At 46.1% G+C, this 23,226-nt stretch overlaps 2 protein-coding genes across 2 annotated transcripts; both read right to left on the bottom strand.

Moving 5' to 3' along the window:
- Positions 1-1,697: 1,697 nt before the first annotated feature.
- Positions 1,698-2,922, bottom strand: rhogd (ras homolog gene family, member Gd). The gene is made up of 2 exons (XM_068740478.1): positions 2,895-2,922; positions 1,698-2,302 (listed from the first exon to the last, which is right to left on the bottom strand). Exon 2 carries the CDS (start codon positions 2,271-2,273, stop codon positions 1,698-1,700), a length of 576 nt encoding a protein of 191 aa, XP_068596579.1. The 5' UTR covers positions 2,274-2,302; positions 2,895-2,922.
- A 2,310-nt stretch (positions 2,923-5,232) lies between these two features.
- fhdc2 (FH2 domain containing 2) lies at positions 5,233-12,490 on the bottom strand. The gene is made up of 11 exons (XM_068740861.1): positions 12,020-12,490; positions 11,854-11,915; positions 10,155-10,257; positions 9,891-9,976; positions 9,597-9,697; positions 9,198-9,268; positions 8,894-9,001; positions 8,045-8,115; positions 7,529-7,646; positions 7,227-7,391; positions 5,233-7,134 (listed from the first exon to the last, which is right to left on the bottom strand). The coding sequence occupies exons 1-11, from the start codon at positions 12,488-12,490 to the stop codon at positions 5,233-5,235; spliced, it is 3,258 nt and encodes a 1,085-aa protein (XP_068596962.1).
- Between the last annotated feature and the right edge of the window lie 10,736 nt (positions 12,491-23,226).

Below are 23,226 nucleotides of genomic sequence, written 5' to 3' on the forward strand. Positions count from 1 at the left end.
TACCGTACATGCAAGTTGTGCTTGTCCCTTTCCATCGCTGCAAAATGCAAAACAGGAAAGCAACCCATAATCGTTCAGGAACTGTGCCACAACCGTTTAATTTCATGTGTTGGGTGTCAACCGTACACAGACTCGCCACGCAAGGTGTCAGTTTAGCACCTGTGTCATACAAAGAGGGCTGCAAGATGAGTCTTTAGTGGCAGGAACCGACAGAAAACAGAAAGCTTCGAAAAGTAAAAAAACAAAAGAAACCCAGAGTTTGTTGGACCTGCGTGTAAAAAGGCCCGAGGCACTTGCATCTCTATAAGGACCTTTGGGTTTGACGAAGGAGCACTGCTCTGGTCTTTGGTTTAGATAAGGCACCCCGACCAAATAAAATACTCCTTCCATACAGCCGATAAACACGCACAACTTGGAAAAAATAACTCGGCAGCACAACGCTCCCTCCAAAACAAAATGCCGTTCCACTAACCAAGAGAATATAGAAAATAAGTATACAGTTTAAACATATGCTGGTATCGCACGCTATGCTTAATCAATTTGCAATAGTCATAGCCTGCTGTTCTTACATGTGAGGCAACAATGCAATAAAAAGGGTACGTTATTGGTGCTCTGGTTTATCAAATCCAAGTATTAACTATTAAAAACATCATATCGATGGAATATACATTAGCTATTACAAAAAATATATTCAACTTTGGCCATAACCATACTTGTCGATGAAAAATATATTTTTTTTTTAGGAAAAACTCATTTACAAAAGTAAATTCAACATCATTAGTCGCAAACAGTCTCTCAGACCGCGTTCCTGTCAAAGTCATTCTTAGGCTTGTTTTAATGTCACACGGCGTGAGCCTCAAGGGTTAGCTCGTAGAGAACAAGACTCAGAAACGTCAGTTCAAACAATCCTGTACCAGTGTGGGTTCATTCTGACACCTGCTCCACTATTACTAAAGGAGGTGAAATGGTTGGCATGCTTTTAATGGGGCCCGGCTTATCTTCAAAGGCTCACTGGTTCCTCCATGCGCGGCAGTGACGGAGCGGTGCAGAGGCCGAAGCCTGCTAGAAGGCTCCAACGCGCCGGAGAGCAGCCTCCGCTCCGCGCACATTGGGAAGGCTGGTGGGATCGGCCCGGGACGTCGGCACACCTCGCAGGATTTAAGCTGCCGGAGATTAAAACGTGGCCGTTAATCTACAGACGCGGGTCAGAGCATCGCCGCGGCGACACTGCTAGAGACTCGTGAGATGCAACCTTGGTGAGAGTGAGGTAGTCATTATTTCTGCACCTGAATTAAGGAAGATCTCTTCTCTCCAGTCAAACGGCGACGCTTGGTCGGGATGTTTCTAGATTTTGTGACAACCACGATGATATGCGTTTTTATAAGACAAAGCGTAGACGCTACGAATCAGGAACAGGTGTACAATCGGGAAAAGGCAAAAATATCAAAAGCTAAATGTTAAGAAACACGGGAGGAACCGCGGGTTGCCCCCCCATTTTAGCATAGTCACTTTGGTGATGATGGCAATGGAGTGAAACCGGCAGAATGACTCGGGAGGAGAAGCAAAGGTCAAAACACAGCCCCACAGCGCTGGAGATGGAGCGGGGGCAGCCAGTTGATGACCTCCGTTCCTCATTCTTCCTTCGCCTCCGTGGATCACCGTCATCCCCCTCCGTAGTCCAAGCCCGGAGGCATCCATTACAACAGCACGCACCTTTTGGCGTTCTTTTTCGTTACCGGATACAACACCGCCCTCACGGCCTCGGCGAACACCTCGCTGACTCCGTCCTGCAGCAGGGCGGAACACTCCATGTATTTCACCGCCCCGATCTGCTTGGACAGGTGATTGCCCTGCTGCTGGGTGGTCGGGGCGAGGCCCTGCTCCTTCAGCTTCTTCACCGTTTCGCCGTCACCCCTCAGGTCCCTCTTGGTTCCCACCAGAAGGATGGGCACGCTGGGGCAGTGGTGAGAGACTTCGGGATGCCACTTGTGTCTGACGTTGGCGTGGGAGGAGGGGCTGCCGATGGAAAAGCAGATGATGAAGACGTTGGTCTGGGGGTAGGAGAGCGTGCGCAGGCGGTCGTACTCCTCCTGGCCCGCCGTGTCCCACAAGTTGAGGTTGACGGTGCGGCCGTCGACGCTCATCTGAGCGCTGTAGTTGTCGAACACGGTGGGAATGTACTCCTCGGGGAAGGCATTGGTAGTGTAGGAGATGAGGAGGCACGTTTTACCCACCGCCCCGTCGCCTACGACCACACACTTTATGGTCTGCATCCTGCCAACGACCGATGGGGCTGCAGCACCTGACGACAGAAACAAACGCATCAAGCTCCGAGACCCATCCGAGCTTCTAATCGCGACGGTCGAAGCTAAAATATAAAATACGCAAGGCGAGCTGCAAGCCGGTCATTTCGGGAAGACCAGTTTTTAGGAGTAATACTAGACTTGACCCAATTAGCATACGAGCTAAACACCGCCAGCGTTAGCGCACACACACAGACACAATTAACGTAATCATATATTTATTTATTTTTTGGCGTCAACCGGTTAACAACTACAGTCGGCCTTAACGGGCTTTTATTTAAACAAGCGATAACGACGCAATCGAAAGTGAAATAAATGGTTGGCGTTAATTATTCGCCGCTGTCCACTTGTGATACTAGGCGTTCCCCTTGTGGCTAGCATTAAGCTAAGGAACTAGCACATTTGGTGGCTAACAAGCTAGCTAGTTAGCAAACAAGCTTTAAGTTTATTGGCGAGCCGCTTGTCGAAAAGTTACGTTCAAGGCCCGATAACATCCTAAAGGTGAGGATAAATATCCTCCAGCGCTTCGGCACGTCTCTCGGAGACAACACTTTAGCTCAGCGGGTAATACTGTCGGATTCTGTGACTTACCGCCACTCGGCTCTGGATCTCTTTTTGCCTAAGTGTAGTCAATCACACCCGCATCCGGGGTGCTGTCCATGACGTAAAAAAGGAAATACGGAAACGATGCAAATCGGTACTTGTAGTTTTCATTTCTGATGGTCGTTGCGCCGACACTAGATGGCGGCGTTAAACCGCACTGCTTTTGCTACTAAATCTAACACACAGACTGCCTGTGAGACAATGATCCGAATAAACGAGATAAGAGAACAATTATTACAAATAAAATGTGTTTTAAGTATTTAAAGTTTTCATTTAGTCACAGTAAAAGTGACAGTACACTCTATTATATTTAAAATGTAAAAAAAAATTACAAAAAAGGTATTTAAACCATATAAGATAACAGACTAAAGCTAAAAGTGCATTCATTCATTCATTCTGCCTTGCATGGCAGCAGTCACCCCCACTGGAGTGTGAATGTGTTTTTTGGAATGAGTGAATGTGAAGCTTAATGTAAAGCGCCTTGCCCACCGCGAAGGTGTAAAAAGTGCAATTTAAGTGCAGTCCATTTAGCATTTAACTCTTTGCTGAGCCCCTGGATACATTTATAATGTCACCTGTGTACACTGAGACAGGGCAAGGGGTCAATGCTGACCAACAACCAGACCCTCAAAAACACAAAGAGGCACCAGTTTATTGCCTTCCCCAAGAGGCTCTGGCGTCACTGCAGCCTATAATAAAAAAGAATTCCCACCGAGACCCTACACCCCCCGTCACAACCCCTGCACCCCATTATTCTGCCAGGAGATTCCCCAGGATGTCTGTAGCATTTCCATGACAACAGCCATTTGCGTAGATTGGGGGGGGTGACTGAGCCAAGCGATGCAATCGAACAAAGTTAAAATTAAATGGAGGGAGAAAAATGACGGTGATGAGAAGACAGAAGGATGCAAGAGTGGCAGGCCATGAGGAAAGGATGTGAAATTAAGAAAGTGCTTGAATGTATATATATATATACAGTATACACACTATTCACATCAAATGTTTTGATGTATATATATATATATATATATATATATATATCAACAATGCAGTGGTAATAAAAAAAAATACATTCTCAGAACAGATGCTGCCAAACCAAAAAAATGTTTGTTCTTGTATCACAATAAAGCTTCCAATTTTTAAAAAAAGCCACAATGAATATTCATGTATCCATTTTATTCATCTTTTATTTATTAAACATACAGTGAACAACAACCAATGCTATTCAATAAAGTTATACAATCTTTTGACATAAAATACAAATGAAATACATTTCAATAATCATCTCGTCACCTCCTCAGTTTATGACGTGCATCAGAACAATGAGGCCTTTCAACAAGTCGATGAACAGTTCATCATTGTACCAAACAGAAACTAAAGACAGCCAAGTGTAAGAGCACAAAAAATCCACTTAGCAGCTGGGTCACAGCGTTGAAAACATTTGGACAATTACCTTTTTTCAAAACAAATTACATGCTAAACAGAAACTAAATTTATACAAAAAAAAAATACTTGTAAAGACTCTTGGTGTTTGGTGGTACAAGTATGTTACGAGGTTGTTTACATGAGAAAATGTCTTAAAAGTCTTTTCGTGGCGTCCTATTGCCTGCAAAGGACACAAGCGAGTGGAAGAGGAGGTAGGATTTGGAGGATCTACTGCTCAGCAATTCAAGGAAGCATATAAGAGAAATTGCCCCAAATGCTCCTAGTGTAGCTCTCTAAGGCCGAGGGAAAAATTACAAGTACTTGTATTCCTGCAGTGGTGGATCACAACCAGGACCAAGAGATTTAAAAAAATGAAGTAGGTAATTTATTAACTCAAACAGGCGGATCCAAGAGATGTAGACCATAAAGACTGTGCAAAGATCCGGCTTTCGTGCCATTTTCTATCGAGCATTCACAGTGTCATATAACCTCCTGACAGCAAAGGAAAAAGGCTCTCCCTCTTTGAACGTGGCAGGATTGTTGAGCTGCACAAACAAGGCTTCGCGCAACAAGCCATCACTACTAAGGCTGAACGTCATTGTTTTTTAACATTTCTTATGAAACCCAAAAGGTTATGGTCAAAAAAAGTCAAGTGGTTGACCCCAAAAAAGATTTCACCCGCCCTGAGCCAGAGGATCGGACGGGCTGTCCTTGAAGACACAAGTCGTTCATCGACCAAAGATGAGGCCCTTACGGATCTCTATTTACAACCTGGTAAAAAGTACTCGTTATTTTCCTCCCCAGTCTTAGAGATTTCTTTTCAGGTGTGTGAGTGTAGAATGCAAACAGTAAAGACACGACGTGAGAAAACCTCCACAATACAAACACTTAACCGCTTACATCACCTCCACAGCGGTTGAGCTGCAGTAGCTCGAGGCATTTTGGGACCAGGTGTCTGGGAAGCTGTGGGGATTCTAGAGCTGACAGGAGAGGGTCCGGTGCCTGCGGCCTTGAAAGCTTTATTTCGGGCAGCAGATATTACAGCTGTGCGAATGCTCTTGGCTGTGGCTGAAGACGGGCTACGGTCGGTTCCAGACTTGGAGGCGACTTGAAACTCAGAGTTAGGGGCAAGTCTTTTTGACACACGGAAAGGAGTCCCTCTAATAAAGACTTGCTGGTTGCTGCTTGAGACCTTCTCCGGCGATGATCTAACTGTCCTGCTAGTCAACGTTGGCTTCACTGGAGTTTGTGGCTCAGTCCTCGCTTTTGCGCTATTAGTGCGCTTCACCTCTGTCTGACCAGTGACAGGCCGCGTAACAGGAGAGGAACGCATGGACATGCTACGAGTGGGTTGGCTCGCTGGAGTTGGGCCTCCATTCAAAGCCTCAGTTTTGGAGCGCACCGTGGGAATCCCCGGGGAAGGTCCCACACGTGACGCGTGTCCCCTTTTCGCCCCTATTCCGCTACGCACAGGGATCTTCACGGAACGAGCCTCCTCCTTTGAGGAAATAGACGCTCGAGTTGTTCCCCCTTGATAGTCAGCCTCCCTTTCTTTCCTCCATTTAGAACACGGGCTTGGTTCAGGTCGCGGAAGTGGGGACGTCGGGGGAGACAAAGCATCATAGGATCGTAAACCTCTCACCAGAGTGTGGCACTCCAGTGTCCCGCCCACACAGGAATATGACTTTGCCACTTCCCTCTCAGGAGTTGGCAAATCAGGGTACTTCTCTAGCTCTTTATTGAACTCCATTAGATTTGAGGGCATACAGTTCTCCTCCACAGGTCTGGAGGTCACCTCACTGACCGAGAGCTTTCTTAAACCCGCGTCAGGCATCACAGTGCTTGCTGTGATGGATGTCGTTCTTGCCAGTAGCTGTGAAGGGACCTCCTCTGAAGTATTTACAAAAGGTAGTTTCTCAGGTCTCTGGTGCATCGAGCCGCAGTCGGTGTCACCGTGAAGCTGTATTCCACTAACGGGAAGAGACTTGGGTTCTGATTCATCAAAACAAGAGCCACTAGATTTATTTTGAACAGCGTGAGGATTGTCAGTCACTGGCAGGCCAACCCCATGTCTGTGAGGCGATGTCTGGCTTTTAGCAGGAAGGGCAGCGGTCTCGGTAGGTGTAACAGCAGAGTTTGTACGGGAACTGGGTAAAAAATGAGCGGCCATTGAAACCACATGGTCATGTGAAGTCTCGGCTTCCTTTTCAAATCCTGTCGCCTTGTTCGGCTGGCCCTGCGCCAAGTAAGCGATACTCTCAGGTCCATGTTTCCTAACTGAGAAACCGTGTCCGTGCTGAGAGTGATTCATTGTAGCAACGTGGGAGTTCTCAACCGCTTCTATGCTCTGGTTAGTGGCTTGACTCTGCTGACACAGACCGCCTCTACCCACGACACATTCTTGCTCGATAGGAGAACAAGTGCCATCGGTTTCTGGGGAGCCACAAAGCACGACGTTGGTGTCATGGTCGGATGAACCATTAGTGTGATAGCTGGTCATTGTTGGGCTGCTGCCCAGTTCGGGGAAATTCTTCCCCGTGGATCGGATAAGGAGATGGTCATCAATGTGACGGGGAAGTCTGCGGGAGTCAGCGCTCCTCAGGCTACGTCGACTCCATGTATAGCTCAAGTTCTTCTCCAGGAGTTTCTCCAGCTCATCTTCATCGGCCTTGCCGTGTGGCTCCCTGCCCAGGCCGAGACCCGGGTCCAGCCCCGTACACACCGCCAGAGAACGACGCTTTTCACCCATCTGACGTTGACGCTCCAATCGTTTCTGCTCCTTCAGCTCCCGCTCTGAGTTCTCCTGCAGGGAGATGGACGGAAAGTGTAAACTTAAAGCTTTACCTCTGACTTCTCGTGATAAAAAATGGCTTTATTCACAGATTCTTCTGATACCTGGACAGCTTTTTGAAAGCGATGGCAAAACAAGTGGAAGAACCCGCAAGCCTCTTCTAGTTTGAAGGTGCCGCCATCTTCACAAAAGAACTCCACCATAGCCTGACTCGACATCCTCATGCCCTCCACCTCATCTTCTGCTTCTTTCAGATGCTCATCAGCCACCTGCACGAAAAACAGTTGTGTTTTAAGTCATCTCTTAAAACTAGTTTCCCGCATTGGAATTCTTGCGCATTTCATTAAATTGACCTAAAACTAAAATATTAAATAAAATGTATTCAACCAGAGACTATTTGTTATACCTCGAGGAATACATGCGTTTGCTGCTGAATCTCTGCCTCAGTTTGGATGTTTGCTTTGAGTGCCACCACTCTGCTTTTTAACTTGGACAGGTCTTCAAGCACAGACTCCTCACAAAACCTGCGTAGAAGAAACAGATATAAAATGCACAGGTATAATAGCAGCTGTGTAACACATCTAGAGGAAAGTCTCACAATCAAAGCTACAGATGGGGGAAAAAAAGGTAATAAAGGTTAGGGTTATGACAGTAAATGAACAATTATGACCATTTACAGGAACTTTATTTCTTTAAGTTTAGTCTGACTTGAGTTCTGTCAATTTATAAAATCCCCCAAAAATATTGCAGTGCATTTGTTCTCTTTAAAGTTTACAGTTGTTTGGTATTTTTGCAGAGAAACTCTCCAGCAGAGCGTGATTATTGTCTTGGAGTGTCAATGTTGTACTAACTCAGACAGGACCTGCGTATCTCCTCAGACAGTCAGATCTGATGGGTCTCTGCGTTTTGAGAAGAAACTGACCTGGAGGCGGAGCCAACATGGCCTAGTTGGCCGGGAAATGAGAGCAAACCCTGGTCCTTTTTAACAGCTTCCTGCCGAGACAAGCAAATGATTATCCCAGCTATTGTGTAAAAAGAAGCAACACACTATTCGCAAATGTTGACAAGATGCCATGCTTTGTGGAGCAGTCTGCTTGGGTGTCCTCAAAACACTTTGTGGACTTAGATTAATTTTCTGTACAGATTGTTCTAAAGCATGTAATTTACTGATCTAATCCAGAGAATATCAAAGTAATGTTTAGTTGTCTTGACAGAACCTCAAAATCATTGCAGTCAAACAATCATGTTTTTCGACTTGATTGATTTAAAAATCAACACTTTTTTTCCCATAAAAAATATTTTCAACCAGCTGTTTAAATCAGATGTTTATTTGGAGCTCCCCAAATTGCAAACATTCATGGATAACAACCCCCAATTTTACCTGAATTTATTTGGGTCAATTCTAGTTTGGAGCCTTTCCTGCCACCAAGTCTCGTGAAAATCCATCACCAAATTTTCATATCATGAATCTCGAATATGGCTAAAAATGTGTTTTATGAGGTTGGAGTCATTTTCACCTTTGTCCATCAAGATCTAACCAGTTAATCCTTGCTTTCAAGTGAAAAGAAAAGTCCTTCAAGGTGTTCCTAAGAATGGGATGGACAGACAAGCTATAAACTTGAGTGTGGAGGAATAAAAAGGATGTGGCTGCCACGTATTACCAAAACAGATTCTAAATATCACCTCCTTTGAATAAACAAATTCTATTCTCAATATCTATTGGATATCACAGGATGCTCGTTTGTTTGTATGCTTACATTTCAGGTCTTACCATAGCGACAAAATGCAGCAGATTCATGCCTGGTTTGTTGGCTTTGGTGTCAGCCAGTTTAAGGAGCGATGAAATCCGGAAACCAGCAGCATTCCCTGCATATCCTCCCTGCAAAGGCAGAGAAAAAGAATAACTCATACAAACCCAGCATGAGAAAACAAAACAAAACCCAGGTGCAAAAATCGGTGACGTCTGAGCACCAAGCCTCGACTCCATCGTGACAGGTGCATAATAGACACACAAAAAGACAGATTCGGCTTTGTGGGAGTGCATAAAAGGAAGGAAACAAAAATAAAAGACTCACAGCATTCATATAGTTCCCTGCTTTCAGCACCAAACGAAGGATCGAGTGCAATTCGGGACAGCTCAGCAGTTCTAACAGTAAAAGACAGAGATTCAAAATCATGCTGTTCCAGTGAAGCAAACTGTTACACACATCGTCTTTAGATCGTTTCAAATAAACTCTAGCAAAATTAAGAATAGTAAACGATCACAAAAGTTCTATCAAAATATTTTATTTAGAATAAAGCATCAAATGCTTTTTTGAAATCAAAGTTGTAAATCAGCCTGGATGCTTCCCCTTTGCATTTTAATTCATGGTGAAAATACTTTCAGCTAACACTAAATGGGAACATTTGAAGGACTAATATAGACCTCCATCTTTACAGTGGTGGAGTAAAAGACTCCCTGCTGTTAGCATCACCTCTGGCCGCCTCCCTCAGACATCTGGCCGCCACACACAGAGAGGTCAGAGCTGGGTCAAACTCCTGCTGCAGGATCATGGCGTCAAGACGAAGCCGAAAACTAGTAGGATGGAAGGGACAAATAGACACGGTGGAATGATGGCAGAGGAGAAAAAGAATTTGTGATCAATCATTGGTTAAACAAACACGTGGCAGATACAAATAAACAAAACAAAAATACATTTTTGAGCCTAAAAGCTATTTGTTGGAAAGACATTTCATACACATTTCACAAGTTAGGGTGAAGGGCCTACCTGGGGACTTCTACCAACAGCAGGATGAAAAGATCAGGTTCTCCCAGCCAGCTCCTCTCGCCACCAAACCTCCTCAGACGAGCCTCCTGAAGGAGGCCAGATGCAAAGTAAGACATGGAACGCAGCTTGGTTGGAAAAAGAAATCTAGAACACTAAAAGTGACCCGCTGTGAACGGCCTCTGCCAATATCTTAGCGCGTGGCTCATCTCTAGAAACAAGACCACATCGTATGCCGGAGTGGAATGGCGAGCCTCTCGACTTTACCTCCTCACTGTCAGGCAGCAGTTTGCACAGCTCTGAGAGCTTCTCCGCTCCGTATCGGTCCCCGACACCCTGTTTGATATCCTCAACAATCTCCTTAGCAGGCCTGCAAAAAAAAAAAAATGAAGATTTTTGGGATGACATCACCATTAAAATTCTGCACCCCCTCCCCCAGAGAATGCTGAAGTTAAGCAGCGCTATCAGCTCTTGGTTTATCCCGCTCTAATCAGTGAAAGTGGTGCAGAGCGAGGGTTGATTGACGCCACGCTGGCGACAGAGTGGCGTATCCACTGAGCAAATATGAGGCAGACGTGCTGGGAGAAGGCGTTGGAGGGGGGGGGGGGTCAAGGTGAAAGAGAGGAGAAACTGCACTGTTTGCCCTCTATTCCATCAGTTTTTCCATGGTCCTAAACGCTCTCATTGTGCGTGCTACCGTGAGGCTTTTACTCCCAAGCCTTACTCATCCATGAGTCAACAAGTTACGTCCATGTCCAAAAACTCTGCGACACAAAGGGAACGATCACATAAAAAAAACGAACCGCCATCGCGGACGAATCACAGACTGCTGTCTGACAATATAACACTATGTTTGGTTCAGACTACACCCATATTTCAACAGTGGCTCTGTTTATGTTTCCAGAAGAGCGGCCCAATAATTGCCCAACAAGACAACTGTTCGTGTACTCAAGAGGCATTTATATAAAAGCCTTTCCCTGCAAGTCTTGACAAATATAGTTAACGGCTGCGCCTCAGTCGCGAGGCACACAATTAAGCCTCTGAACATTTCTAGCACAAGTCAAGATGACATATTAGAAATTCGGCATTTCAATCGCATATTGTTGCTGTAGCAGTTCTAAATGCAATTGTTGCGTAGACACAAAGCCGATGCAAAGTCTGTTTTCTCCAACTGCATTCATTACAAAAGCTTTGATGGAACCTGGAAAACATGCCAACAGGCTTTCAGGGAGGGGCGAATGACAAGGCACCCTGTGGGGTTCTCTTTCAGTCGGGGGTAGCTTCATCATTCAACCCTTAAAGGCAATCAGCAGGTGTCAACTCTGACTCTAGGGGCTATTCACTAACCCACCAGCAACCTTCAAAGCCCCGGCCCGACCACTCGCTGCACCTGTCCCCAAGCTACATCCTCCTGCCCCCTCCATGACTCCAGATAAGCCCCCCCCCGTTACGACCGATGTGTGGCCTCACACCCCACAGTCCGTTCCCCAGGGCAGAATATACACATTCCGTTTCCTGCTTTTAAAGCCACCGTTTGACTGATGGTGCCGTTCAATAGCCAAACGCGTTAGGAGCTGCTGATGCTATTAAATTGTAGCAGAAGCTCAGGACAGCTTGCCACCATATTCATCATCAACTGTATTGCCGATCACGATCTTGACCGATCAATTTACTGAGTTTAGGAAATGTCAGGTTCTCAAATATCGGTGTGATGTCCTTGTTTTGTTCCATCATGGGCTCAAACCAAAAGATATTCCGTCCATCCATCCATCTTCCTCCACTCTCCCGCTTTGTGGGTCACGGGAGTTGCTGGAGCCTATCCTGGCGGTCACCGGGCGAGAGGCGGGGTACACCCCGAATGCGTCGCCAGTTCATCGCAGGGTCACACATAGACAATCGTCCTCAATCCTCAAATAGCTCTAGTAACCGATTCATCAATGTTTAAGTGGTGAATAAAGAAACTTACGTTTTGAACTGGCGTAGAAAGATTCCAATGTTCATACTGCGTTTGGAGTCCAATAGTGAGATCTATAAATAGATAAATCTATTTTAGGGGTAAAGAAAGTGAAAGCAATGTAAATCCCTTTATGGCTTTAAAATGCCACGCTCCTCGGTGATCACGTGGATCTGACCTCTTCCACGTTGTTCTGCGGGGATCCGGAGCGTCGCAGAGCCGACCTGCCTCTCAAGGTGTTGGTCCTGTCCTGAGGCTGACTGTCCTTCTGCCCGAACAGCTCATCCAGGGAATGAAGGTCTATGGGGAACTCATCCTCACCTGGGACCGCCCCGCTCCACACATTCTTCCTTCCTTCCACCTTCTCTTTCGGGATGCGCTCCCAGTTCAGCTTCCTCAGCCGGCTCCGACGGGCATTATCCGTCCGGCTAAATGACGAAGAGGATGAGAAGGATGTAGGAGGAGGTGGAGGCGGAGGAGGAGGAGGAGGGGGGGGAGGAGGTGGAGGAAGGGGAGGTGGCAGCGGGGCGACCAGCACCAAATGCGAATCCATGGCCGTCACATCCACAGTGTCATCAGTGGGAAGGCCGGGTAGAGTTCCATGAAGGTAATGGGATTCCTTGACGGCCACAGTCAAGTTGATGAGCATGGAGGGTGTCTGGTTTTAAAAGGGGGGGGGGGGGGGGTCTCTGCTCAGTCCATCAGTGACATATTTTCCGGTTTCAAGCAATCTGTAGTTCAAAGGTCGATCAATAACTGCATTCTGGGGAAAACAAATGACCATCAAACATTATTGAGCATGAAAGAATGCGGGAATCTTCCAACTTAGAGCAACAACAACTGAGTCAGCCGATGACCTCATCCGATTGGGCCTGACACCCGGGCCCCACTAGCCCTTTCATTAGCGTGGCCCCGTGCATCGATTGGTGCAACAAGTAGCTGGATCTAAAAATACAACCCCGGGTTCAACTTTCTGTGGAAGTTCAGCACGTTTCAAGGAAAGTAGTCGTGAACTGCCCCTCTCTGGGGGGTGTTTGAACAGCTTGTCCCATCCTGTTCACACACGCACAAACACACACACACACACCTCCATCATCCTCTCCTTTCTAATTAGAATAAATGGAGACACCACTGGCAATGATGCACAGAAGGTGAACATCTGAAACCGGGTCGCATGAGCACGATCCATCAGGATTAGTAATGCAAATTATGAATGAGTCAGAGGATTCAAAGTCCGAGGGAAACCCTTTCATCATGGCACAGCCTTGCAGCTGGCCCTTAAACACCTTGAACGGCGCGCGTAATGGGAACGTCTCAGGGGGGCGCGCCGCAGGGAGCGCGCTGCAGAAACTGCCGTCGATGACCTCATCACCCTCCATCATTGGATGAGATCCGTGTTTGGACGAGCAGAAAATCATTTTTAAACTCGCCTACTTTTGTTCAAGCTCGGTGGAAGAAGCAAATCTAATTAAAGAAAAAAAGAAAACCGCGAAATTAACCAGAACATTTTTTTTTTTTTTTTTTTTACAAAACTTCAGAACTCGTTTCACTCTGACATTTAGTTAATGTTCTAAAAACCTGTTCCCTTAAATCGGACCTTTAAGCGTAGAAACTATTCCTAAAGTATGGGATAATAAATCATTTGTTCCGCGGCTCTCTTTATCAGGACAACCTAATCAATTTGTATTTAACCTACCTGTCGGTGCCTCCTCCTCCTCTTCTTCTCTCAGGTCACCCACGGAGCGCCGATGAGCGCTGAAGCGTTACAGGAAACCACGAAATGTCTCGGTTCCATTCCGGGAGATTGTTTGCTGATTCTCCGTTAAATCGGCTAATTGTGCCGCTCCAGTCACGGCGCTCCGCTCTTCCTTAACTTGAAACTTCCACGCGGGGACGCGCAAGCGCGCACCCACATGCCTATTTGAGTTTTTTTTTTTTTTTTTGTATCCTCCCAGTTTTCCCATGGGCGGATTTAAGGGTTCCAGGTACGCATGGGTATTAACTTATTAACTCCTCTAAGTAAACTTTGAAGGTGTTTTGGTGGAACTGAACTTCTGATATGTTTCAACCTTATAATCACGATTCCACTTTGTTTTGTGAAAGGCCAGATAAGGCTGCTGTCACGAGCTGATCGTCATAGCGGGCAGGGCTGATCTTTGACTGGTGCAGAAGTCCTTGATCATGCTATCAAAAATATGCTTTTCCCATGGCTGTCGGACATGGGAAATGATGTCTGTATCGCTTCCCTGCTACTGAGAGCGGCTCACAGGCGAAAGCCAAAGAGAGCAGGGAATCCCTGTCAGGTGGTGAAATGGCCCAGATGCCTGGATGTAAAACCATAACGCCCACCCTTTCATCTCAGGTGCTGCTGCGCTCCTGGCCGATGCCACCGGCTGCTTCAGAGTCCAGCTCAGGTAGCCGTGCTGACAGGTGGCTGTCCTCACCTCTCGGCTCTCGGGTCGGCAGTAATTAGGGGGTTCTGACCCAAAATATCCAGATATTGTTGTGCCTGTGCAGCAGGTAATGTTACCGGCTATACCCATGCCAGAATAAAGCTCTCTCAGGAAACTTCACTTTCCATTCAGAGTACAGTGCACGTTTCAGAACACAGAGAAACTCCGCCGTTGAGACGGCTGCTTCGTAGTCCTTAAAGATCCCTAACAGTGCTGCACAAATCTGCATATTCACGCCACCTTTCATGCAACACGGACACAGTAACAGTGATTAATGAACCGTTCAACATTAACTTGGCATCCTCCACCCCACTTGTTGCAGAAAGACAGTTATTCTACAAGGAGAGAAAACAGCCTGTGATGCGTTCACTCACAGCCAGTTCCCCTCTGCTTAACAGTGCACTCTGCCCATTCTTGAGAAGAATCAACGTGCACAACTGTGTTCTTGTGTAAGACTGAAGTGTGAGACAGACTGCAATTGTGTGGCAGGAGAGTCATGCATGCGTTTAAATCCAGTTCTGCTACACCGGCCTTCAGTCAGAAATCACAGTTTTACTTGATCCAGCAAAGGAAACCTGACCGAAATTATCTTATCGTAAGTGTGACATTTCTTTGAAGCCTTTTCATCTCAGTTAACGTTAAGACCCTCACAGCAACAAGTCTTTAGAAGCTCTGCGTGTAGAGCGGTGGGGTGATTGCAGCCATGCAGCAAGTGTTAGCGCTTGGTCATCGTTCCTTTTTAATCTGTCTTTGAAGCTGCAGAGGGGTTATGTAAAGGTGAAGGCTATTGCCTTTGTCCTCCCCTAACTTACACAGAAATAATCAGAGGTGTTGACACACTCAAGCGGGAATGATATTTGCGCCCTGCACAGTTTTGGTGACGCCGATCAGATTTTACGCAGCGACCTCTGTAAAAATGAAAAATGTAATACAACTGGATTTCCACACAGCAGTAATGAATCCGGATGTAAAGAAATCAATACAATGGACCCCCCCCGGTACATACCGGTAGTGTGTAAAAGTGCCTGGCAAGCTAGTCCACATGAAACTATTGATAGAACCATATGGGGGGGATTAGTGTTATTTTTGCCTCCAGGGTCTTGGTCATTTCCTCATGGAGGTCAGTGTTACTGTGGATCTGTGAGGGGTATAAAACACATACATGGTGTGTATGCACACACACACACACACACACACACCTGGATCTGATCCCATTTTGGGACAGGCAGTCTGGGGAGGTATTCTTAATCAAACCCACCTTCCTCAGATGTCTTTAGGTTCCCCAGCTGCACTCAGATCACGTGCAGTTACCCAGAACGGGCCTGACAAGCATTTCTGGCTTTGGTCAGACTGCCAGCCGGATAAGAACAGACATCAAGAGACAGAAAGCACATATACGCTCCAGCTCCTACCCCCAAATTATTACTCACACACACAAACACAAATGTGCTCTGAGTAAGTAATATGTTCCATAAGTGAGGAATCAGTGAGCGTACACTTGCCCACATTCATATGTTCATATGGTAAAAACAAAAGACACAAGAAGAGGCTTCCACAAACGGTTCTCAGAAAACACACTATAAGGACAGCACACCAGGTCTGTGTATTTTCCTCCTTTGATTGCTCTTTAAAGTTTCCTGCATTTTCTTTGTTGAAGAGCTGTAACCTTTTTTTTTTGCTCCTGCAATGATATCAGCTGCAGCTTCGATATCGGTTGAGAGGACGGACGGGAGACACGACTGAACCGTTGTGCTTCATTGTTTTTGTTGCGTGTTCAAAGTGCAGCCGGAGCTTTCCTGTCTTCGCCAACCTGTTGCACAAACAGGTGTGTTGCGTTTGGTTAAAGTTAAATTCCGTAGATCGAATGTAGGAGACAGACCTTCTCATCTCCTTTCCTTCAATTGTATGACTCCTTGTTATAATGTTTCCTCATACGAGAAGCAAGACCAAGCTGTGGTTGGGCACAAAGCCCCGGAGCAGAGTGCCGGGGGGGAACTGGACTCCAAAGATAGGTGGTCCCGCTCCTCTGCAAGAGTGATCACGCAGTTAATATTCAAAGGGCCAGGTCTGTTGTAAAGCAGCAACTCAATAGAGGTTGACAAAGCGCATCGTACAAATAAAGGCTTTCCTCTGAGTAGGATGTGTATACAGCAGTGAAAGGATTGCTTTGCTGGGGTGATCATGTGTGGAGGATATAGTGAGTTCTTATAACAGGGCCTCCTCTTCATCACAAACCGAACCATGAGCTCTTAATTTCACGTTTGTCTCAATAAAGAACTGCATTTATTTATTTCATTCTTCATACCACACACTCACACACGCACACACACACACACTCTGCATGCACGAATAGACGCAAATCGCACGTACACACACTCAGCCTGCATCGTCATTTCGGCCGTCTAAAGGTAATTATTCTCCCCCCTGTTTCTCTTTGCCAACATGTGACGTCACCCACAGAGACACAGTGGGACTGTTGGCTCGGTGCCTGAGGGCGGGCGGCCATGCTAGCAGGGAGGAGAGGACAGGAGAGGAAGTTTAAAGATTAGCAGTTGAGAGATTAGCAAAGTAAATAAATGAAGTGGGATCCCCTGGGTTTGGGCTCGTGTGTTTTAGGGTTGCAGGGATTAACTATAGCCTGTTCTGCTGCCGGACCCACGGAACCCATCCTCCACGTCTCTGCTCCGCCCTCGGCTCCGAGAGTTGTTCAACCAACACATTTAAGGCTTAAAGGAAAACATGCGGGCGTTATGCGGGTCAGACCTCAGGGGACACCCTCGGGGATTAACCTCACTGCTACTCCCTTCCCAGTATTTCCACTGGCATTCAATTGATCAAGTCCTATTTATCCTCACTAAATGGTTGCATAACAACGTGACAGGCTGATGCACTGGAGCTGATGGTGAAACAAGGCACCTCCGGAGCTGATGGTGAAACAAGGCACCCCTCCCCCCCCCCCCCCCCCCCACCGGAGCCCATGAATTTAAAAGTTCCAGTTTGTTGTGTTATTTGATAACCTGTGGAGGATGCAGCATTTGTGTGAGCGGCTGGACATTTGGAGCACACGTCAAAGTGGAGACAGAAAGCTATAGGTGGACCGTTGTGTGGTTGTTTGATCTTTTATTGAATTGCAAATTTCTGGATTTCAGGAAACAGGCTGAGAAAATGACACATAATTCCCCCCCCCCCCCCCCCCCCCCCCCCACCGGTAATTCTAATTTGTTGATTGATACATCTTTTGTTTTTAGTCTCCCAAGATGATGTAAATGATGCTGATGTTTAAAGCAAACTAAAGGGGGGGGGGAAAAGACCAGATGATTTCAAAGCCGTTAGAGCCACAATAAGGAAGGGATTACTTAGAGTGGGTCACTTAAATGTTGAGGCAGCATGGGGTTCGTTATTCTGTAGAAATCACATGCTAACCCTCCCTCCCTCTGTCCCTCCCTCCCTCTGACCCTCCCTCCCTCTGTCCCTGACACATGGAGGACTGGCAGAGGGAGAAAGAAGAGAGAACAAAAGGATGAGTGACCATTGCGGAGATGCGATGACCAGCTGAGTTATTCGGTCAACACCCAGTCAGATGGAAGGACGGGCTGTTGCTAGGATCTACTGTGGGACAGAGAGACCACTCTGGTTATACTCGATGAAAAGAACCAGGCCTCTGTTTACCCTCACAAATATACGTCTGTGAAAGAAAGTCAGTCACCACCAATTAGTAATATCACCCACCACAAACTCTTAACGTGTTGAAAGTGCCTTAAAGAAGATGAAGAGAGGTTGAGAGAAATAGTGGTGAGTGACAAAAATATTGAGACATGTACAACATCGTCACTGATAAAGTGCAGGTTTAAATAGGTCCCCATTCCATCCAGCATTACTCCACAATATCCACTTACGCTAATAATGTGACTCTGTGATGACATCATTTCATCACTGTGGAAAATGTGACAGCAGTTCAGATTTGCATGATGCAGTCCAAGCAGGCTGTCGCTGATCTTTCTGCAGTAAACACCACACAACTCACACTTCCAACAAGCCACAGGCATTTCTATCCCTTTTATTCCTAATTAATACTAACACTAATAAGGATAATAATACGTTTAGTGAAATCTATAGGACCTGCAAATTAATAACATTGCAATTAAAACAATTAAATTTGCTATGGAGAGATGACTTAGTCCATTTTTGGTATATTACATAGAAGTGCTGTAAGATACCACTGTGTACATAAAATAAGTATGACCAAGAGGGGGATAGAGAAACCAGTCAAAGCATTACTGCTTGCTCCTCATGTGTAGACGGCAGCTTCTCTAGAGGAAACTAAAGGAGGGATTATCTTGGGCCAGCCTTAAACAAGAGAGAGAGAGAGCAAGAGAGCGAGAGAGAGAGAGAGAGAGAGCGAGAGAGCGAGAGACCCATTAAGATGTATGTGTAGAATCCTTTGAGGCCAAAGTCTTGCATGAGGAGTGCCGAGGTTACGATCAGAGGTCAGAGGTCAAGCTGAAAGTCTATCAGCAACTGTCTGGGGTTAAATATCACAGTCCGGATAGATGAGCACTTAGCGAAGTAACACTTGGTGAATGTAGCCAGGGGTTAAAACCTGAGTTCCAGCCCACCCCCAGGCATCAAAGCACAGCGCATAAAGCTCGTGCATTTTTGTGCATGCAAAATTTCCATTGGCAAGACAGACTGGGAATCGTACCTCGTGTCGCTCTGGGTGTGGCTGAATATGGAGACGGGGTGTGAGAGGAAGTGGTTGGGGAGCAGAGGTGTGGAACCCTGCCATCCTGTTGTTACTGGTCACACCTGTCACAGTTGTTCACAGACAGTGTAAAAAAAATTAACAGGAGGTGTTTGTTTATTCAGACCGATGGGATTCAGCAGACAAGAAGGACGCCCTAATCCAAACAGGACGTGGAAAGAAGTCAGTTCTGACTGAGCAAAGGGCTAAAAGCAAAAATCTACGACAGGCACAACAATCTCGCCCGTTGCACACACACACACACACACACACTTGTGTGCAGGATAATGGGAAGTCTCTTGTTTAACGCCTCCTTCATTCTGCACACTGGTGCATTCTTAAACCGATCCAAATGAGACCAGCGCTAGGTGTGTGGAGGAGGAGAAGGGAGGTGTTGAGAAGAACAGAAGGGAGGCAAGGTCTTCTAAAACCACAAGCTTTCAACTCAGACGTTTGTCCTCGCTGACCTGAAGTTCGCCTTTCATTTGCACATTTGTTTCTTGTTTTGGCTCTCGTTGTGAATCTCTTGTGTGCAGATTTATCAGCGGCGCAGTCACAACACTTTGCGTACCCTGGCACCATGCGAGGCATCTCTCCCTGGCGGCATCATTGTTTTGATCTTGTTGCAGAGGAGGCTCCGTGCTGGATTGTGTGTATCTCAAGCCGATCTCGGTCATCTCCAGTGACCCACAGAGGACGGCACATGAGGCACGGCAGTCGCAATGCCCCGGCCCTCGCTGGGGCTGTGATCAAGCATAAATCAAGCGCATGCTCGATTACTTCCATAGGACTCACTGACAATGTGGGAGTGGAACTCGTGAAGGGTGCCACTATGTGGTACATCAGAAGCCGGAGGGTTCGGGGGGGGGCACATATCTGGGTACAGAGCAGGTCTTTCATAGGGAGGCTCTTTGAAACCTAACTGACATGAGAAATCCTTTTGAAGGGCTGTTTTGGTAAAAGCCTAAACTCCAGAGCAGGTTTAACTTGTTGAAATGGATCCTTTGTCTTCCCATTCAGGGATCATATAAGATCACAGACACATGAGGAAACATAGAGGGTACCCCCCCCCCCCCCCCCCACACACACACACACACATGTTAATATTTACAGACCAACATCTGATGTATAGAGGTGAGGCACTTAGGCGCAATGGTAATGCCATGTTTGCACCTTAATGTTAAATTCTAAGCCTATTCGCCCACCAGGCGCCTGAATGGGCACAAAGGCAGGGGAGGAGGGCCGAAAACCAAAGTAAAATAACAGATTTATTACAGTTGAGAGTAATTTCTGTGCAGGCTGCAGGCGCTACTGTCAGACTATTAATAAACAAACACGCGTTTGAATGTTGTAATCATGAATATGTAAAAGCCCAGAACTGTACAGTGTGCTTTGCCTCAGATATGAGGCCTGCACATGAGTTCCACGTAACCGTTAATCCCGTAATCCCTCTCCCACTCCAATTTCCCCAGGTGTACTGTGCATGTCTTTGCCAAGCAATGCTAATTACGAGATAGTTGGTTTCAGCATTGTTTCACATACAAAAGAGATTTACTCCAAATCTAGGTCACCACCCCCCCCCCCCCCAAAAAAAACAGGCACCCACTGCATTGTAGCTAGGATTGTCCCTTTATTTAACAGTGACATAGCAACAGCAGCAACAGGCCTGATGACGATAACACTGCTTTACAAATTTTAAAACGCAAATTAAAGATTGAGGTTTCTGCCAGATATTATATATTCTGCCCGCTACGAAGTGACCACGGCATTTAGCTTCATGTGTTAAAATGTGTTTGTTTCGGATTGGTTAACCATAGTTAACTGTAGCAACTGTTGTAACATGGATGGCTATTATGTTCTATGAAATTCCAAATGTGATTGATCATCATGGTGCAAGGAGCTGACACTGCAGACGAAGACTGTGTGTGTGTGGCTAAAAGTTAATCAGGAGGGAAACCTCCAATTTACCAGACATGAATATGCTCAGATGACTCCATATAAGGGTTGCTCCTGTAAACACTACCGTTGCAGACCATCATTAAGGTACATTTTAAAGTGTTCCATCGAAAATGAATCCAAAAAGACCATCACATCAATATTACCAGCTGATCAGGCAGTAATACACATTTTTATTAGAATTAAATAGTAAAGCTGATCAATGTATAATATTGATTTTAAAAAATCCAGAGGTAAATACTTGAACCCACCTCATACAGGGAATCTGATAAATCTGACGGGGTAATTGGCTGTAATCTGCCAACTCTTCCGTATTTGTGCATCTCCAGGACACCGAAATTGGAGGGAATGATTGTAGCTGCAGGTAAGAGTGATGGCTTTGAGAAAATGTTATCAAAGGGTATATCAAGTTTGTATCGTATCTTGAAATGAGTCGCAGTTTCCGAACATTTCTACAAGTGTGTGCTACATAAACAGGATATCTAGAGAGGAGAAGACCAGCCTGGGAAAAGACAGAAGTCGGAGGCGATTCTTTCAAACAAATAATTCGCCATTTGCTGAATGTAAAGGAAAGGGCAAATAAACTGTTCCAAGTTAGAGCAAAGCTCAGTGAAGCATGGCCGAGGGCTGTAACTGGTGATGGTGAATGAGATCAAATATTAAGCATTAACCACCCACTCAACCACAGTGTTGAGAAAACCAGCTCTGTGCTGCCACCACTTATTACTGCTATTACGGAGCTTATCGCCTCAAAGTTGGTCTGAGCCTTTATTGTGGCACAGTGTGCAGTTACATAACTCGGATCGACATCAACAAGTCAGAGACAGGAACGTTCTCACACGCAGAGAGAGTCCATTGTGACTGACGTATGACGCGTCAACATGTGGTGCAGATCGGTGCAACAAGTGCACCTCATTGAGCCGTGAGAAAGTGAAGACCTGAACACGGATGCCCTCATCCCAGTGCCAGCCTGTTTTCTACTGTCTGGTAGTGACCTTCGTTCTAGTATAAAAAAAAAATACAATAAAACTGACTCACAAGGTAGGGCCTATTGTGTAACTGAGTGGAAGAAGGGGGGCTGGGAGAGGGGAGAGAGGGGTTAGCGGTGGATGATCCACTTATCTGGATAAAAGATTTTGGAAAGTGGATGATTTCTGCGTGAGAACGGGACGCAACACGAGTTGTATTTGCTCAAGGATGGCCAAAGGTCAATTATGCTGTAGCTGTCAGTGATTAGGAAAGTCTTTTGAAAGGTGTGTAGAGGAAGAGGGAACGCAGAAGAGGAGGGCCTGCTTGGCAAAATGGCAGCCCCAGTAACATGAAGAGGTTTTGTTTGATAAACTCAAGGAGTGGGACTTCTTCACACCAACGTAACATCCATCTTCCTCCATCTGTTGCACTGAAATCAAAGAGTTTCTAATGAATTTACAGTATTTAATTACCTCTGACAAGGAGGTTATGTTTTTGACGCCATTGTCTGTTTGTCTGTTTGTTTGTTAGCAGGGTTACGGACAAACTGCTGGATGGTCTAACTTTGATCACATTAAATTCTGAGCGCGATCCGGATACCTGTCTGGATACAAAAAAATAAACATCCGGATGTTCACATTTACTGAAAATGAAGGCTTTTTCAAACAATCATGTATTGTAAAATATGCATTCAATTCACTCACCAAAACGGACAGACAACGTCAGATAAATCAACTACGTACCCCCCCCCCCCCCCCCCCACACACACACACAGACATGAGAACCTCTCCGATAGTCCGAGACCTCAGTAGGACACGGGGAGTCTCGAGTAATCCTTCCCCGCCCCAGACAGCCCGTCTCTGGGATTGCACGTCACTCGATGCCCCTCAGGTGGATTTAAATGAAATCTGCCAAAGCCAGGATCAGTGGAGTTTTCCATTCAAGGTGTGTTTTTAGATCTGGGATTTAGTCTAAACCCTGGGAGAGGTCGTATCCTCACCATTAAGCACTGCAGTGTGCACCATAGTGTGCACCATACCTTACTGGGGAAAAGGTTCCATGCAAGGCAATGCTACTAACCACTTTCAAAATGTGGACATCTGTAAGTGAGGAGCACAACTGATAAAGATTCCCAGAGGGTGGGTGGATCGCTATCTGTGTTCGGGTCAGCTTATCCTTCCCTGAGGTGTCTCCAGCTCCTCTGCCCTGCCACTGTTATCTTACAGATAGAGGGGGGGGGGGGGGTCAGAGGGCCCAACGACAGGT

This window comes from Brachionichthys hirsutus, chromosome 6 (genome assembly GCF_040956055.1).
Source record: "Brachionichthys hirsutus isolate HB-005 chromosome 6, CSIRO-AGI_Bhir_v1, whole genome shotgun sequence".
Taxonomy (NCBI): Eukaryota; Metazoa; Chordata; class Actinopteri; order Lophiiformes; family Brachionichthyidae; genus Brachionichthys; species Brachionichthys hirsutus.

Coding starts and splice junctions, on each gene's coding strand:
- rhogd (XM_068740478.1), bottom strand. CDS start 2,273: ATGCAGACCATAAAGTGTGTGGTCGTAGGCGACGGGGCGGTGGGTAAA.
- fhdc2 (XM_068740861.1), bottom strand. CDS start 12,490: ATGCTCATCAACTTGACTGTGGCCGTCAAGGAATCCCATTACCTTCAT. Junction 9,269..9,596: donor TCTGAGGGAGGCGGCCAGAG/GTGATGCTAACA, acceptor TTTTACTGTTAG/AACTGCTGAGCTGTCCCGAA. Junction 8,116..8,893: donor TGCTGCATTTTGTCGCTATG/GTAAGACCTGAA, acceptor TTGTCTCGGCAG/GAAGCTGTTAAAAAGGACCA.